This window comes from Helianthus annuus, chromosome 14 (assembly GCF_002127325.2).
Source record: "Helianthus annuus cultivar XRQ/B chromosome 14, HanXRQr2.0-SUNRISE, whole genome shotgun sequence".
NCBI classification, from domain to species: Eukaryota; Viridiplantae; Streptophyta; class Magnoliopsida; order Asterales; family Asteraceae; genus Helianthus; species Helianthus annuus.
In genome coordinates, this window is record NC_035446.2 from 146,879,039 (window position 1) to 146,895,664 (window position 16,626).

Genomic DNA, 16,626 nt, shown 5'->3' on the forward strand with positions numbered 1-16,626 from the left:
ACAGGTTGAACATAACGTTCGCGTCCTAAATCGACTTAGTTATAATTAAAGAATTCCCGCCGCATTGCGGCGGGTCGTAATCCTAGTTACACATATTACATAAACTCAGTAAACTCAAGTTGTGGGATATACCCCATATACCAAAATCGTAATACAAATATACTCTAGGGGCCATATATTTAACCAATTCGAAAGTACAAAGGACTAAAGTAGAAACAATAACTTCTACCTTTATACCGATGGTCCTTTTCCACTTTTATGCTAATTCAAACTCTGTTTCCACCTATCCTTTCTTTACGAAAACTTTACTTTTCAGGCAACTGGGATGCAAAATCCTAGACGTATAAGTGTTCTGGACTGAAATGTGTTTGCTTTAAGTTGGATGTTTTTAAGATCAAATGGAGAAGCTATTCACAGTGGCCTATCTTTCAGAACTGTTTGTGGGTGCACATGATGACATTCCAAAGCAGTTTGAGTTGATTTGGGGTCATATCAAGGTGTTGTTAGTGGTGCCATTTCTGAGAATTTTTATGTATATTAATCTGGTGATGTTGATCATGTTATTCACAGAAATGGTTTACATGGTTGTGGTGGTTACAACTAACAAATTGTTTGGTAAAAAACCGGAACATCGTTACAAATTTGAACCATTTGAAGATGATGCTGAGCTGGGTAGCTCTGTTTACCCTCTGGTTCTTGTTCAAGTTCCAATGTTCAATGAAAGAGAGGTGTCTTTTTTTTTTCTTTTTCTTTCACAATTGCGCTGTTTTTGTTTTTTGTTATGGTTGTTAGTAGTTGTATACATTGTGTAAACAGGTTTATCAGCTTTCAATTGGAGCGGCATGCCGGCTTTCATGGCCATCTGATCGTATTGTGGTTCAAGTGCTTGATGATTCAACAGATCCATTGATAAAGGTTTATAAGTTGCATTTTACTGAAGTAACATACATTATTATGGGAAAGAAAACAGGAAACTTTATAAGTATAAAGTATTAAATAAAGCATTTTATATCTTTATGATTGTGTGATTGAATTTGGAATGTATTGTAGGGTATGGTGGAAATGGAGTGCCAAAGTTGGGCGAGCAAAGGAATAAATATACACTACCAAGTTAGGGACAACCGAAAGGGATACAAAGCCGGGGCGCTTAAAGAAGGGCTTAAGCATGATTATGCCAAACAATGCGAGTATGTGGTTATCTTTGACGCTGATTTCCAACCTGAACCTGATTTTCTCACTCAAACTATCCCGTTTCTTCATCACAACTCTAAACTTGGTCTCGTTCAAGGTCGTTGGAAATTCGGTAAATATATACCCCTAAAACTCACTTTTAAGTTTTTAATTAATTTGCTGACAATGATTACATGATTGGAGAAAAAGTTGGATATTATTTGAGAACTAAAGAACACAATCAAATTTTAACTTGTTTCAGATAAAGTTTCATTAGTTATACTTTAAGTATATTCAGTAGTAATACAAAATTTCCATTAAATCATTTACTAGAATTGTTAAATGAGATTCAAAATGAGCAATATCATTTAATAAAAAAAGAAATTGACATCCCAGTGATTATAAAAAAAAAGTCAATTTTATATTATTCTTTTTTTTTAATTTATAGAATCAGATTTATAAGTAAAATAACTAAAATCATTTTGAACGATAGAAATAAAGCGACAAAATAAAATGAAAGAAACGTGGTTGTAATTTGTTCTGCTGTTGCTGCGCACTAAAAATAAAATGCCCCACATTTTGAAGGCCCATCTTGATTTTAGACTCTAGCAAGGGTGCATAATTGTATTTCATTATTTGTTTTTAACCATCAGGTTTTCTCTACTTTACTACTCCGATAATCCTAAATAAATCGGCTTCACTCAGGTTCAAAACCTTAGATCGCACTCAGGTCTCTATCAAATGGGCTAGCCCCACAATTAATATGAAGAAACTTGTTTTGTTTTATGATTTGAATGTTTGATACAAATACACATAAACTAATATTTTATAGATAACTTAGCTAATTAATTAATCATATAATTAAATAATGTTGCAGTGAACTCGAATGATTGCTTAATGACAAGAATACAAGAGATATCACTTAACTACCATTTCAAAGTGGAGCAAGAATTTGGGTCTATTACTTACGCATTCTTTGGATTCAATGGTAAGCAAACTCATACATAAAAAGACGACACATTGTTTGTTGGGGTTTTAAGTTGATTGATACATAATCCATCATCGATCCAATAGTGTTTGTGTTGGGAAACAAAATCTCTATCATTATTCCACAAAATTTAAACACATATTAATGGTGACTTTGAATTTTAAGGCATCAATAGCAAAAATTGTACTCAAGTATTACTCCTTCACATTGAAATTAAAGTGGTCTTCTATATTTGTTTTATGTTAGGGACTGCCGGAGTTTGGCGAATGGCTGCACTTGACGAGGCTGGGGGATGGAAGGACCGAACCACGGTAGAAGATATGGATTTGGCGGTTCGAGCCAGTCTTAAAGGATGGGAGTTCTTATACATTGGGTCACTGATGGTAACTCCCTAAATTTTTGATAGTAGAATAGCCAATGACAAGAAACTTTAAGTGTTTTCTAATTTGTACATTGATGTATAGGTCAAAAATGAACTACCAAGTGTATTGAAAGCTTATCGTTATCAGCAACACCGTTGGTCTTGTGGTCCTGCTAACCTTTTTAGAAAAATGATCTTCGAGATAATGAGAAATAATGTATGATTTAAAGTACCCTTTTCTTTGGTGTTATTACTTTATTAGATGAGTTGATGTTGATGTAACCTATTTTTGTTGTCCAGAGGGTTACATTGTGGAAGAAGCTATATGTTTTGTACAGTTTCTTCTTTGTAAGAAAGATCGTAGCTCATATTGTCGCATTCACACTATATTGCATTGTGATACCTGCAACTGTATTGATACCAGAAGTCATGATTCCAGTATGGAGTACAATATATATCCCAACCATTATCACGCTTCTAAATGCGGCTGGAACTCCTAGGTAGGGTTTTCGGTTCTCTAATTGATCTCAACTACTAGGAAATGAATGAATGTTCTCACTTTCTGTTTGTTTTGTAGGTCTTTCTATTTGGTGGTATTTTGGGTTCTCTTTGAGAATGTTATGTCCCTCCACCGGACTAAGGCAACATTTATCGGACTTTTTGAGGCTCAAAGAGCGAATGAATGGGTCGTCACTGAGAAGCATGGAGATGCTTCAAGGGTTAAAACAGAAACACAACACACACAACCTCGCTTTAAAATAGGTGAAAGGTACATTTTACTATAACTCACAGAACATAGATGTTCAAACATGGGTTCCATTAATTAACACATCCCTTTCTATTTCAAGTTATATGCATGTTAACAAGAATAGTACTTTTTAAAAGTATCTGTAAACTAAACACTGAGTTTGTGGGATTACACAGAATTCTTATGCTAGAGCTTTTTGTGGGATTTGTCCTCTTTGGATGTGCTTGCTACGATCTTGCATACGGGAAGTACCACTACTACGTTTACCTTTATCTACAAGCTATAGCTTTCATCATAATGGGTTGTGGTTATATGGGCAACCAGGTCCCCAACTCTTAGCTAGCGATGATGTTCTTCAATTCTTTCAATTGCACGTTAGAATCAACATTGAGTTAGTTGACATTTGTGCTACCTGCTTTCATAATTAGCTACACCATAGAACTGTTGCTCAAGAACACGAAACTTTCTTTTGTATATTTTCATTTTCAGTAAAAAAGAAAGTGCAAATGATACAATATTAATTCATGCAAAAGGAAAAGAACGTGCACATGTGTAATCATTTTTTTATTGTTTTATTTATCCTTGTATGATAAACTAATCAATAAAATTACTGACTTTTGTATTTACCAGCAGAATTTCCTCGCGTGCAAGAATTCGGTCGATCGATAGCGATACGGTAGTGTTATAACAAATGAAAGATAAAACCTAAAAAAAGTAATGATACATGAAAAAGATATTGACACGTGTTTACATTGATAGAAAACCATAAAAATGAATATCTCGTTGGAATCGAGCTGGTACCAATATTGTTGGAACGATTCGTCATGGTACTAGTACGGTACCAACACTCGCTATAGTTTACGATATAAAAAAGATACTCTACAAAAGTTATTCGGGCAGTATCTGTATGGTTTGCCACGATAAAAAATAAAAAAGTTATATGTAACCCCTTAAATCTTAAGCAAAACCTTTATCAAAACGAAGATGAAAATAAATACGTCATGATGGTATATTCAAATTTCGTAGAATATGATAGAAAATCATAAATCGAAGTTTCTCAAAAAGTATTTAACTGAATTAAATAAAACTTAAGAGCTTTTGTGTGAAGTTATAATAAAAACAAGGTTAGTAAGAGAGATTAGAAACACTTAAATATAAGTAGGTGCCTAGATGCTTCAATCAAAAAAAAAAAAAAAAGCCACGACAACACTTGTGTGTCACTATTCATCAAATCTTCTTATTCATGTGTATTTCGTAGAATATGATAGAAAATCATAAATCGAGGTTCTCAAAAAGTATTTAACTGAATTAAATAAAACTTAAGAGCTTTTGTGTGAAGTTATAATAAAAACACGGTTAGCAAGAGAGATTAGAAACACTTAAATATAAGTGGGTGTCTAGATGCTTCAATAAAAAAAAAAGTCACGACAACACTTGTGTGTCACTATTCATCAACTCTTCTCATTCATGTGCATATAATATAATATAATATTTCTAATTTCCTTACTAATAAAGTTATACAAACATTAAATAGTAGAAAATATATTTAGAAATTCCAAAAGCTAATTATTAATAAATCAGCAGTTATACTTGATGGGCAATAATTAATTGGGTACCTGATGCGTATAAGATCAAGTATGAAATATAATTTTACAATCGAATATGAGACCGAGATTTTTTATATCTATTATATTGTAAACCTAAATATCATACCTAAAAATTATTTTAAGCTAATAACAAATGAGTTGGTAATTTAACTTTTCAATATATTATATTATTATTACTATACATACATTTCTCAACACAACTTCCAGTGTTTATGAGCTACAAGTTCTTGAATCATTAGGTATAGGTGCTTCAAGGTTGTGTTTTTCATGTTATTATATCGCAATTTAAACTTATTATCAAAACCTTCATAATATATCATCCGAAACATTATCGGTGTTATCGGTACCAGTATCGGTTTCAATATTTTTCATCATCCTTCTTCACCTCGTTGCACACCAAGAACCTACCTATATGGTTCAAAATAAGAACCTGCATAAAACATCATCCCAATCATATCCCGTACGAATCATGCAACTTTTTACGTATAAAAATCACGTATTAACATTTAGAACAAACCGAGATGTGCGCTTCAAAACCTTCCCTTAGTGACGATAAAATAGGAAACTTGCATCTCCTTCGAACTTAACTAGTGGTACAAGCTTGAATCCACAACTCTACCTTTGAAACCCACGCTAAAATGGTTATCTTTAGCACAAACCGGTCTCTATCTCTCTCTAATTGGGTCGAAATAGGAAGGACAAAATGACGTGTGGTGGCTAAGGAACCCGCTTCTCTAATTAGGGTTGTTCTAATTTTCCCGAAATACCACTAAGGCCTTTTAACATGTTTATTTATAAAGTGAGCATGTTCAGTGACCACATTCCTTATACAATTTTAATAAAATATGGGATGTTACTTTGGGACCCCAAAAGTGTGAAGCACTCACACACACGTGTGTGGTGTGGTCAATTGATGCAATGTTGCGCACTTTGCAAACTCGCATCACTATGAGCCGCTTAAGAGCTGCCTCTATGATTTGTGTTTTGGTCCTACCTAGTGGTAATGTTAGGCTGGTGTAAATGATGTGTCTGGTTAGCGAGACCCGAGTGGTGTGACGAGCGTGACCAAGGTCAAATCATGTTCTAGTGTGGTGCGGATGTAGGCAAGTGACTAGAGCTGTACGGAGCTACGAAGCCTGGTCAAGTGGAGTTGGTGTGGCTCTGTCATCTGCTTGGTTAGCGTGACCTAGGGATGAGCATTTGGTACTGGGTACCGGTACCGTACCGGTTCCATACCGGTACCGGTACCGAATTTCACGTACCAATTTTTTTCGGTACCGGTGCCGGTACCCACTTTTTGGCATTTTCGGTATCGGTACTTGGTTCGGTACGGTACCGAGAAAATATCGAATTTTACCTTCGAAAACCGATACCCAGTTTTGATGAATTTCGGGATCGGTGTTTTGGGTACCGGTTCGGTACCGGTACCATGCTCATCCCTAGCGTGACCCTTGTGCGGGGACAACCTGTGTGTATGGTTCATGCGATTGTTGCTGCGTGTCTTCAACTGAGGTGCGATCTAGCAGTCTAGCGCGACTGGTCTATTATAGAGGCACGGCGTAGTAGGTTGGAAATGTGAAGCGTATGGTCAAGTGCATTAGCGTAGCTTTGTTACCTACTTGATTAACGCAACCCCAATGCGGTTTGGGGTAGTTTGTACGCCTAGTCCAACGTCAAGGTCGGACCTATAGTACAACTAACCCAGGCTTGCGTCTTGGGCCTCCACTTAAAAGAAAATTAATGTGCTAACTATTAATGTTAGTGCAAACTTATTGTTTTAGATTTGTTTGATTTCTTTTACAAGCAAACCATTCTCTATTATAGTTGTGCTAGATTTTTGCTTGGTTTCAAACATGAATAAAGGAGTATCATTTATAACAATCAATGAAGGAAAAAGGGCCCCAACATTTCATTTCCCCTTGGGCCTCCAAAAAGATTGGAATGGCTCTGTCCAATGCATGTGGCTTGGGTCACTCGCTCGGTCAAGTTGATGCAAATTAGGGTACTAGTCGTAGACTACATGTTCGACAACTGCTCATATCCACAATCTTCAGTCTTTGTTAGAATCTTTAATGGTTTGTTTGGTATGAGGTAATGGAATGGATGGGGGAATGAAATAAACGAGGCAATGGAATGGACAACGGAATGAAATGGATCATTCTATTCCATTGTAATGTCTGGTTACTCATATGTGAATAGAATAAATTATTACTTTGTACAATTTGATAGACAAAAAAGACGAAGTAACGAAACATAATTGTGTTAAAAACGAAAAAAATATAATTGACTCAAACATAATTGTATTAAAAACGGAAAAAAAAAATAATTGACTCAATAATAATAATAATATATTGATGGTAAAAAAAAATTAATAATAAAAATATATGATATTAAATGATAATAATAATAATAATAATAATAATAATAATAATAATAATAATAATAATAATAATAATAATAATAATATATTAGTTTTCATTCCTTGAAAGAATGAAAAAAAAAAAAAACCTCTTTTTACCAAGGAATGAAAATTGTTATATTTGAAAGGAGTTATGTTACTTTGTAATGCTGCATTCCATTACAGCATGATAACCAAACATGTTTATTTTCATTTCATGAGAATGATCCATTCTATTCCAACTTCTATTCCTTCATACCAAATGTTACCTAGCTAAAACAGAATAAAGTATACTAAAGATGTTTATTGGAATTTATTTTTCTTTTTAAATTCAGATTGAGCTGTTTTTTTTTTTTGCTTCACTATGAAACTAAGGTTCTTCTTAGTTGAAGAGATGCACCAAAATACTCACAAACACAAGCAATTTCTTGATCCTTACATACTGTTCTTGATTTAAGGTACAGTCCTGGTGGTCCTGTCTTCCCTAGCAATATTAACTACTTCTGTTTGGGAAATAGACGAGTTCCCTTTGGATACCCATAATGCACACGAAACCTCAACCAGCTCCGTTGTGTTCTTCATCTAGTTGTCACAATTTTATTTCCTTTCAGTTGTATTTTATTTTTATTGCTTCCCATTTGTCTTTACATAGTAATTCATTTAAAGTATTTTATTTATATTATATTACAAACGGTTCTCATACGAAAACTATATAGTAAACAATTACATATGATATATTATTAATGGGTTTGCAAAATGTAACCCGTTGCGCTTGATTTTTCATATGAGATTTTATATCTTAAAGAGCAAATCCATGTGAAACATGCCTTGTGGAGATCGTGTGAACTGTGAACACGGCTTTACACTTTTTAGATAAGTTTTTGTCTCATATTTAATTAGTTTCCAAAACTGTTAAAAACATATAATAAAATAAATTTATTTATTAAAATAAATAAATAAAATAAAACCTTTCAAAAAAATTATAATAAATAAATTCTTTTGTATATACTTGCTTACGAACCCGTACATTACACAGGTTAAATATTGTAATATATGTAAATCATAGATTTATATATATATTACTTATCAGTAAAATGACCTATTACATATAATGGTAAAACAAAAAGAAAAGTTACATTTTCAGTTATCCAATATAATTTTATAAGTTTCTACTTCTCTCTTTAGTCATTATTATATATATCAATTCACATCGCACGTTTGCGCCAGTGACGTGTCTACTTCTTAGCTTTAGCCACCTACGTTTTCAATGTTTTATTTTCGCCCACTCCTCGGTGGTTCAAGTGCCATAATCTGAAAACCTAGTACAAATTACAGTATTTATTGCCTTTTGGAGACGACGATGACGGATCTGAAAGATATCCTGGTTGGTGGTGTTGGCGGTTTACGGTGGTGTTGTTTGCTCCGATCTAATCCAAGATAGAGATAGAGCTAAGTTTCTTAATTGTTTGCGTCTTGGTTCAAGCGTGGAAGTGGTCGTTGTACTGAAGTGCTAAGTGTTAGGTTTCGGCGGTGGTTGCCGGTTATCCACAGAAATTGTAAGGAGAGAGGAAATCCACCGTCTGCGACGGTGATTTCGCCTGATGCGGTGGCCTCCTCTTTCCATCTCTCCGCTTCTCTGATTTCCTCTTCGGAATTTTTTGCCCTAATTTGAGACCAGAGAGAGACGTGAGAGCAGGGGAGACATCGTGCACCAGTGGCGGAACGCGGTGGCTGGCCACCGCAGCAGACGTTCGGCTTCTGGCCCTTTCGTTACCGGTCGTCCATGAAACTGACCATTTTTTAACGATGAGGCCTACCACGATCACTGATGCGGATGGCGAAAGAGAACGATGTAGCATCGACTAGGTAGGTTACTTCTATATTTTCCCCAATCTTTTGGTACTGTACATTTGTTTGATAATTGGTTAAGAGAATCGATTTTCTGAGGTGGAATTTTCATGTGTATAGAAACCACTAGATCTGATAATATATTGAAGTTCAATTTCTATGTCCATTTGTGATTGATGTTTGATGTCTATGTTCTTGATTGAATTTGATCTTAAAATGAGTTAATCACAATCATTGTTTGTTTCTCTGAATCCATAATTTGATCTCAAAACGTTGTTGTTTTTTAAATGGTTGCTGCAGTTTGGAGGGTTTAAGAAGCGTTTGCTTTCTGATGATCCCATCTTAGCTAAAGTTGCTATGGAATCCGGCTTGGTATGTTCACCAATGTATCTTCTCTTTTTCTTGATGTGACCTAAAATGGTATATTAATATATGGATATGTCCTTCACAAAAACCGACAAACATGTTGACTGCTATGCTAAGCTGGTATTGTAATGAACCGAATCGATACTGACCGAAAACCCGCCGCAAAGCGCGGGAAATGCAACTAGTTATAATACATTATCCAATATAATTTTATAAGTTTCTACTTCTCTCTTTAGTCATTATAAAACATTTTTTATATACAGTTGTAAAGGGTAACACTAAAAAATGAAAATAATGATGATAAGACTGTATTTTTTATTAAAAGTAAATTGTAAGTTTTGAGATTGTGTCAAGTGAATTATAATTAAGTTCTACAATGTATTAATGAAATAATGAGAAAAGATGTGAAATATCATCCTAATATAGAGAATATTACAGATTAAAAAAATCATACTTCATATAAAGCATGCTTATAAAGTAATAGAACTGAAGTTTTTAAAACTATAACTTTAAATGTCAATCTTAAGTTAGTAGTAGACATTTAAATATAGGGATGAGTTAAAATGAGAACCACCTGAATTGTGAGAACCGTAAGAACTAGGCCATCCAAAAGATTTTTTCCGAATTTTTTTTTTCTGAAAAGTTATAAAAAATATCACTTGTTTCAGCAAAAAATAAAAAATAAAAAAATGCCGATACCCACATTTACATGAGGCGTAAAAAAATATTTATCTTTATACAAAATTTACACTAGCGCGTAAAAAAACTTGTATCAGTCAAAACTACAGACTCGACAATTTTTTTTACTTTTTTTTACAGATGTATTTATAATGTTTTCATCTACGTTTGTACAAAAAATTTTTGGCTCAACTCGCGTGGGATCAAAAAATTCTCACGGTTCTCACAACTCGTGATAGTTTTTATTTGAGCTGGTTCCTATACATATATATATATATATATATATATATTAAAATTGGGATAAGAGATTTCTATAATATTTAATAGTTAATGTTATTAGGTAGTTTGCCATTTTTTAGGATGAAATTTATAGATATATCTAAATATTTATAACATTAAAATTAAAATTTGGAAAAAATTAATATTAACACTGGCAAATCATTTATTATTTTAATGATTTATTTATATAAGTTCTGAAATTGTCACAACATCCAATTGGATTGGATGGGTCCATCCATTCCAACCCTAAAAATTTATAGTCACATCATTGATTAATATAAAATTCTTTTGTTTATTTTTAACTGTTTATTTCAAACATAATTGTATTTTCTCTTTTAATTAGTATATAGTATTGTAAGAACTGTTCGTGTATAAAATAAACTACAACAATTATATTATGATTACAATATAATAATCAAAGGAAAGCAGTAAATTAAAAATACTATTACAATTGAAATTAAAAAAAAATATAAGAATACAGACAAAGACAAAAACGAAAATTGGCCGATGATCGTGTTGAACATGGGACTCTTAAAATAAATTCTAAGACTCTCAAAAGAACTTATTTGTTTCTTAGGGTACAACAACCGCAGTGGTTTATACTACCAGAAAAAGACCTTAAAACCTGAATTGTACCTTAAAGAAAAGAGATGAAGATGATCAAGAATTGTTTGAATTCATTAAATAGAAAGAAGGAAAGAAACTCTAGAGAGATGTGTTCTTTTGTGCATTTTCTACCAAGGTTCACATTGGAATTTATACTAAAAAATAAGTTGAACCACCTAGTTCCTGAGAAACCAAATTGGATGTTGTGACAATTTCAGAACTCAAATAAATAAATCATTAAAGGTTCACATTGGTATTGAATGGTTTTTTAGTCATTCAACTTTGTTGTTTCGACTAGTAAAAAAGAATTCTAATTTATATAACTTTTTTCACAAAGTTTTCCAACAATCCACACATGTGAAAACAAAACTCATGCATATTCACATTAAGATCGATCATAGGTAGGTGTTAACCTTTGAACCGTCCTTTGTGAAACATACTTAGGCTACTAGGGGTTTTTAGACGTGATGTCTTTGAACATACCCCTATTTGTGTAAACGACAGTACATTTCGCACAACATTCTTTTTGGTTTGGTCAACCCCATATTGTGGTGTCCGTTTATGGTCATGGAACACTAACCTAGTTTTGTGAAAGCTATAGGAATTGTGCCCTCAATTTCATTCGAAGCGACCACACTTCTCTCTAATATAAATGATTTTTCCTCAAATTGGGTCTCTTATCAATCCTCCTCTGGTTGCTGGATCCAAAATTATCTTTAACTTCGCTAAGTCAACTCAATAATTTGCAATAGAGATTAGTTGTTCTAATGTGTTCTTGACTTATAAGTCGCTCTTGCCTTTTTGTCGATTCATAAGACTTATTACCCACGATCTCAACTTAGATCTAGTTATACAACCTCGTTTTTAGAATGACCTGAAACTCAATTCAAAGCTAAACACGTCTCTGTCATGCATTTGGTATGTCATATTGAAATCTTACTGTATTTGGATCTAACCAATTGGCATTCGAGTCCAGTCAACTCGACTGACTTTACATAACCATTGATTACTCCATTTGGTCAGGTGTTTGCCATATTTATGTGGATTACTAAAATCCTTATTGTCAAACCTTCCACATTCTTGTTATCAAATGCAAGTGGCCCCCACATATAAGTCTTATTGGATAAACACCATTCAATCATTAAGACAGGGTAGTGAAAGGTTTTCCCTTTCAATATGGGTTGTGAAAAGTTCTCCTTTTCCACATGAAGTTGAGAAAACTTCTAAAATACCATTTCTACATACCCTATAGGGTTGTTTCTTAAACGGCTCAACCCCCCCCCCCCACATTGCTTGAACTTTGATCTAGTTTGAGTAATGTCACTCATGATGACTTTTGGACACCCATGATAGGATAACAGATGTCTATATCTTTGTGTTATCGAGGTTATCCAGTTATATTACTATACTCAGATTTCAAATACTCACATGAGCTTCTTAGCTATATGAGTTCTCCTCATATGAAACCGAATAGAATCATCATCAATGATCTATTTAATCGGTCCTCTCAAGTTTTCACCATGGTCGTAAAAATCCCGACTAATTTCCGATTAGTCGCCGATTAATCACTAATCGGAGGTTCACTGATTAATGGCCGATTAACAGTCAATGGCGGTCCTATTCTGGCCAAATTTTGGCTAGATGTGGGCCAAATTTTGACTAAACCATATAAATTCCTTCCAATTACTTAAAAATGGGTTAATGAGGGGTTAAAACATGTCTACTTTAAAAAACTATATATAAAAATGTGTGTGTGTATATGTAACTAAAAATTACATATAAAAATCTCAATCTTATTAATTCCGATTAATCCCTATTAATCCCGATTAATCGCTAGTCGGTACCCCACCTCCCGACTAGCGCCTAGCGATTCTTACAACACTGGTTTTCATTGTAGACTGAATGAAGTTATATTTATAGCTTTGTTTATACAAAATTAATTTTCATGTCATCACATATTTTGAATGTTTAAATATAATTTAATTTCCACAAAGCATTTAAATTAACAAGTATTAGTCTAGCATGCTTTAGACTAGGGGTGTGCAAAGTCGGTTAACCGAGGGTTCAGTTAATTCAAAAGTATTAACCATAACCATTGATCAGAGTGTCACGCCGATCAGTAACAAATTTTGAAGTCCAAAATTACCTCAAACTAATAGCTAGTGGTAGTCAGCGGTCAAACCACAAAGAGTTTGTGGTTTGTGTAAGGATTCGGTCAATTATCGAGTTGGAATAGTTTATGAAGCTTGTTATGATAATAATTTCTTTGTTTGGTTTGTTTGGAAAAAGGGTGTCAGATTGGACCGACAAAATTGCTATTAACTACGAAAAAGAGTTTACTTGTAATTACACAAAACTGATTTCTTGATTTTAAAAACCTTAACAAAGAACAAGGTTCACACCCGGTTTGATAATTGCAAGACCTAGGGTTCCTACACGTTTTAACTTGATTTAGTTGAATTTGTTGATTAACGAACTTAGTGTAACATGGCTTAGGTGCCGAGAGCTATCGATGTTGCAGGAACGGACCGCAATGCACTTTGTTACCAAGAACATGTAAATTTTAACCTATGACAAGGCATAATTGCACATACAAAGTCAAATTTAATGGTTCACTCGACTATTCATGAATTTAATACAAATGCAAGTCAATTATCACAAGTTTCAAATACTATAATCAACTAGTTACAAATCAAAGATAAACACAATGTTTGAAACGCTAGAAAATCTTACAAAAATCTACACCGGGGTGAAACCCGTAAGAACTAGCCGCTCATGGTTGATGAATTAAGCACACCATATGAGAAGCACACAAACCGAAACATCATGATTGGTCTTGAATCTCGAAAGTGATGGATGAAGGGCTAGGGTTAGGGTTTGGATGATTGTTGATGGTGATGAATTGTTGGATGATGGTGGTGAATAATGGAATAGTGATGGATTAGGTTGAGGATGATTGATGGTGATGAACAATGGTGATGGAGGGAGGTTGTAGGTTGAGAGAGATTAAGAAAAAAGCTCCAAGACCTGATTGTGGCTTTCAAAATCCGTAATATGTTGATAACACCTCCCAAAATTTGGTCAAAGAAGTCAAAACAAGGGAATCAACGTCCGAGTTTTTGACGTCGCCTCGGCGACGGGCTATCCCGGCGTCGGCGATGGGTCTATTGGCTCAGACGCCTTGTGCCACTGTCTACGGCATTTTCCAGCCGACGGGACACGCCGGCGACGCGATTAACTGATTTCGTGCCGGTTTTCTTCATTTCACGTGTCCGGATGGTCCTAGCTTCATCCTGATGCTCCGTAAAGTCCCCAAAATGCCCCTTAAACTCCGTTAGACCTGCAAATACAAATCATATCAAAGTAGGCTATAAACTCAAATTTCATGTAAAAACACAAACTTTAATACGATTAAACAACGGGTTTTCAACCACGTATCAACCATAACTGACGGTCGGTTAACCGTTGTTCGATTAACCAATGGTTATGGATCGGTTTCGGTTAATTTAGTATGCAATGTAAATAAAACTTGTAAAATATAAACTCATGAATACAAAACTTGTAAAATTATATAGATACTACAAAGTTCTTAATAAAATACACGAATGAACCTTCAATTGGATTAAAATGATAAAAAAAAAATCTAGTAAGCCATGAAGTAACAAATTATATTACATTACAGAGAGTTTGGTAAATTGATTATACATACATATAATCCACTAGTTTTAGATATTCTTACAGTTTAAAAATAAGATAATCCACTAAAAACATTATCCTCCTGATTTTTTTCTGTACGTCTATAAAAATTTGTAGCCTTGTTTGGTAGAACTATGAGATATTTTTCCTACCAGCGTGTTATTTTGTTAGATTTATTTGTGTTATTTTGTTAGATTTATTTAATGATTGTAGGTGTGCGGTCCAAACTTCTCGCTTCTTCTGGTGTATTGGCCTTTTGTCTGATATATAAAAAGACAACATGTGAACTCATTTATCATATTGTATGGAAATCGATTTGGACGTCCATAATTTTTTTACGTAGGAGATTGAAGGGGTATGGTCTCAGATCTCGCGTCAGCATCGACCGCGAGTGACCATTACCCTTATCAAAACCCCCACCAGCTAACAACCTACTTGTGCCCATGCGAGAACGCGTCGACACAAGGGTTGAATCCAATCTATCTAGTAACGAAGGAGGACTTACATGGAACATGAGAACGGTAGAGTGATGCGACATAGCATCACATCTGGTGTATGAAAACGGAAGTATTCACAGCGATGCGGCCTCGCACCGCGTCCAGTGAACACTTCTATCAATACAAGGAAGCCTTACCTTAGGCGTAGAAGAAGATGAACGTAACGATGCGGCTGGCACCGCATCATATGGGCATTTTCGTCACGATAAGGGATGCAGGCAAACAGTCTCCGCGGACGACGATGCGGCTAGCACCGCATCTCGCGTATTTCTTGATCACAAGCAGGAGACACGGTAACCTCAGACGTTACCGCATGCAGCGATGCGGCTTGCACCGCATCCTATGCACTCAACAAGTGGGACTGACACCACAGTGCAAGTGGCACCAATGGCAGTTACCTGTCAGAGCTACGTAAGCAATGGACTGACGTGGCGTAACCTCCACAACCGACAAGCCTGACACACCTGCAAAGGTGCAGCACGTCGTCAGTCCATCCATCATCCTCCTCCTTCACTCCTCGGCTATAAATACCAACCCCAAACCAGGTTTGAGGTATCTCTTCACAACTCTCTCACTACTACTACTATCTTACTTTGCTTCCCAAGCAAACTACTGATTCTCACGCCGGAGAGTGGTAACAAGGAGCACCCCCCACCCCATCCTCCTTGTTACGAGTCACGGCTTGTTTCCTTGTGCAGGAGATCAACCACCGGTGATCCAGCCAGCGATCCTCGAGAGGAAAGGATTAACCCTTCTTGACGAGACCAGTGTGTTAACCCTGCCCGGTTAACCATTGTTTCATCATTGGCGCCCACCGTTACTCTTAGCATTTTTTCATCTATCCTTTTCCCTCTCTCAAGATCATGACTGATCACCAAAACAACACTGCGGATAACCAAAATCCCCCAATCCCACCTCTGATAGGGGTCAATCCCTCGACCTCCCAACCCGGACACATTGGCACGTCCACACAAAGGGGTCCCTCCTTTACGTTTGGACATGACTTATCACAGTTCGCATCTGCGATCCCACCAGGCATGGACGTTCATACCTGGTATGATCAGCAGGCAGCCCTGCTGACAGCAACATACAACCGCGCTTGTGCGGAAGCGCATATACAAGCTGGGCCTACCCCAGCACCGCACACCCCTGCTGACCGTATTTTACAATACGACGGCAGGGTACATTCACGTCCGGCTTCAAGAAGCCGACGTGAAGACTGCGGATCGTCTTATTGTTCGGTCCGCACACTCCACGAGGACGATTCCTCGTATGGGTCCCACACCAGAGGACCAGTGCATACCCGCCTTGATCCGTATGGCGAGAACAGGCGGCGGTCTACCTCCCGACACGGCCCAGGTATTCAGAGCAGGCTGGGCCCACA

General features: G+C 35.7%; 1 protein-coding gene across 2 annotated transcripts; it reads left to right on the forward strand.

Moving 5' to 3' along the window:
* Nucleotides 1-256: 256 nt before the first annotated feature.
* Nucleotides 257-3,799, forward strand: LOC110904221 (glucomannan 4-beta-mannosyltransferase 9). Of its 2 annotated transcripts, XM_022150050.2 has the most exons (9): nucleotides 258-728; nucleotides 817-915; nucleotides 1,051-1,303; nucleotides 2,048-2,158; nucleotides 2,405-2,541; nucleotides 2,623-2,736; nucleotides 2,820-3,019; nucleotides 3,097-3,288; nucleotides 3,444-3,799. In XM_022150050.2, the coding sequence occupies exons 1-9, from the start codon at nucleotides 399-401 to the stop codon at nucleotides 3,604-3,606; spliced, it is 1,599 nt and encodes a 532-aa protein (XP_022005742.1). In that variant the 5' UTR covers nucleotides 258-398; the 3' UTR covers nucleotides 3,607-3,799. The 2 variants fall into 2 exon arrangements, with proteins under 2 accessions (XP_035839245.1, XP_022005742.1); XM_035983352.1 differs by lacking the exon at nucleotides 2,048-2,158 and having other exon boundaries at nucleotides 257-728.
* Nucleotides 3,800-16,626: the final 12,827 nt, after the last annotated feature.

Excerpts from the sequence above, each read along its gene's own strand:
- LOC110904221 (XM_022150050.2), top strand. The coding sequence starts at position 399 with ATGGAGAAGCTATTCACAGTGGCCTATCTTTCAGAACTGTTTGTGGGT. Across the intron at positions 2,737-2,819 it reads TCGAGATAATGAGAAATAAT|AGGGTTACATTGTGGAAGAA; the intron begins GTATGATTTAAA and ends TTTGTTGTCCAG. Across the intron at positions 3,289-3,443 it reads CGCTTTAAAATAGGTGAAAG|AATTCTTATGCTAGAGCTTT; the intron begins GTACATTTTACT and ends GGGATTACACAG.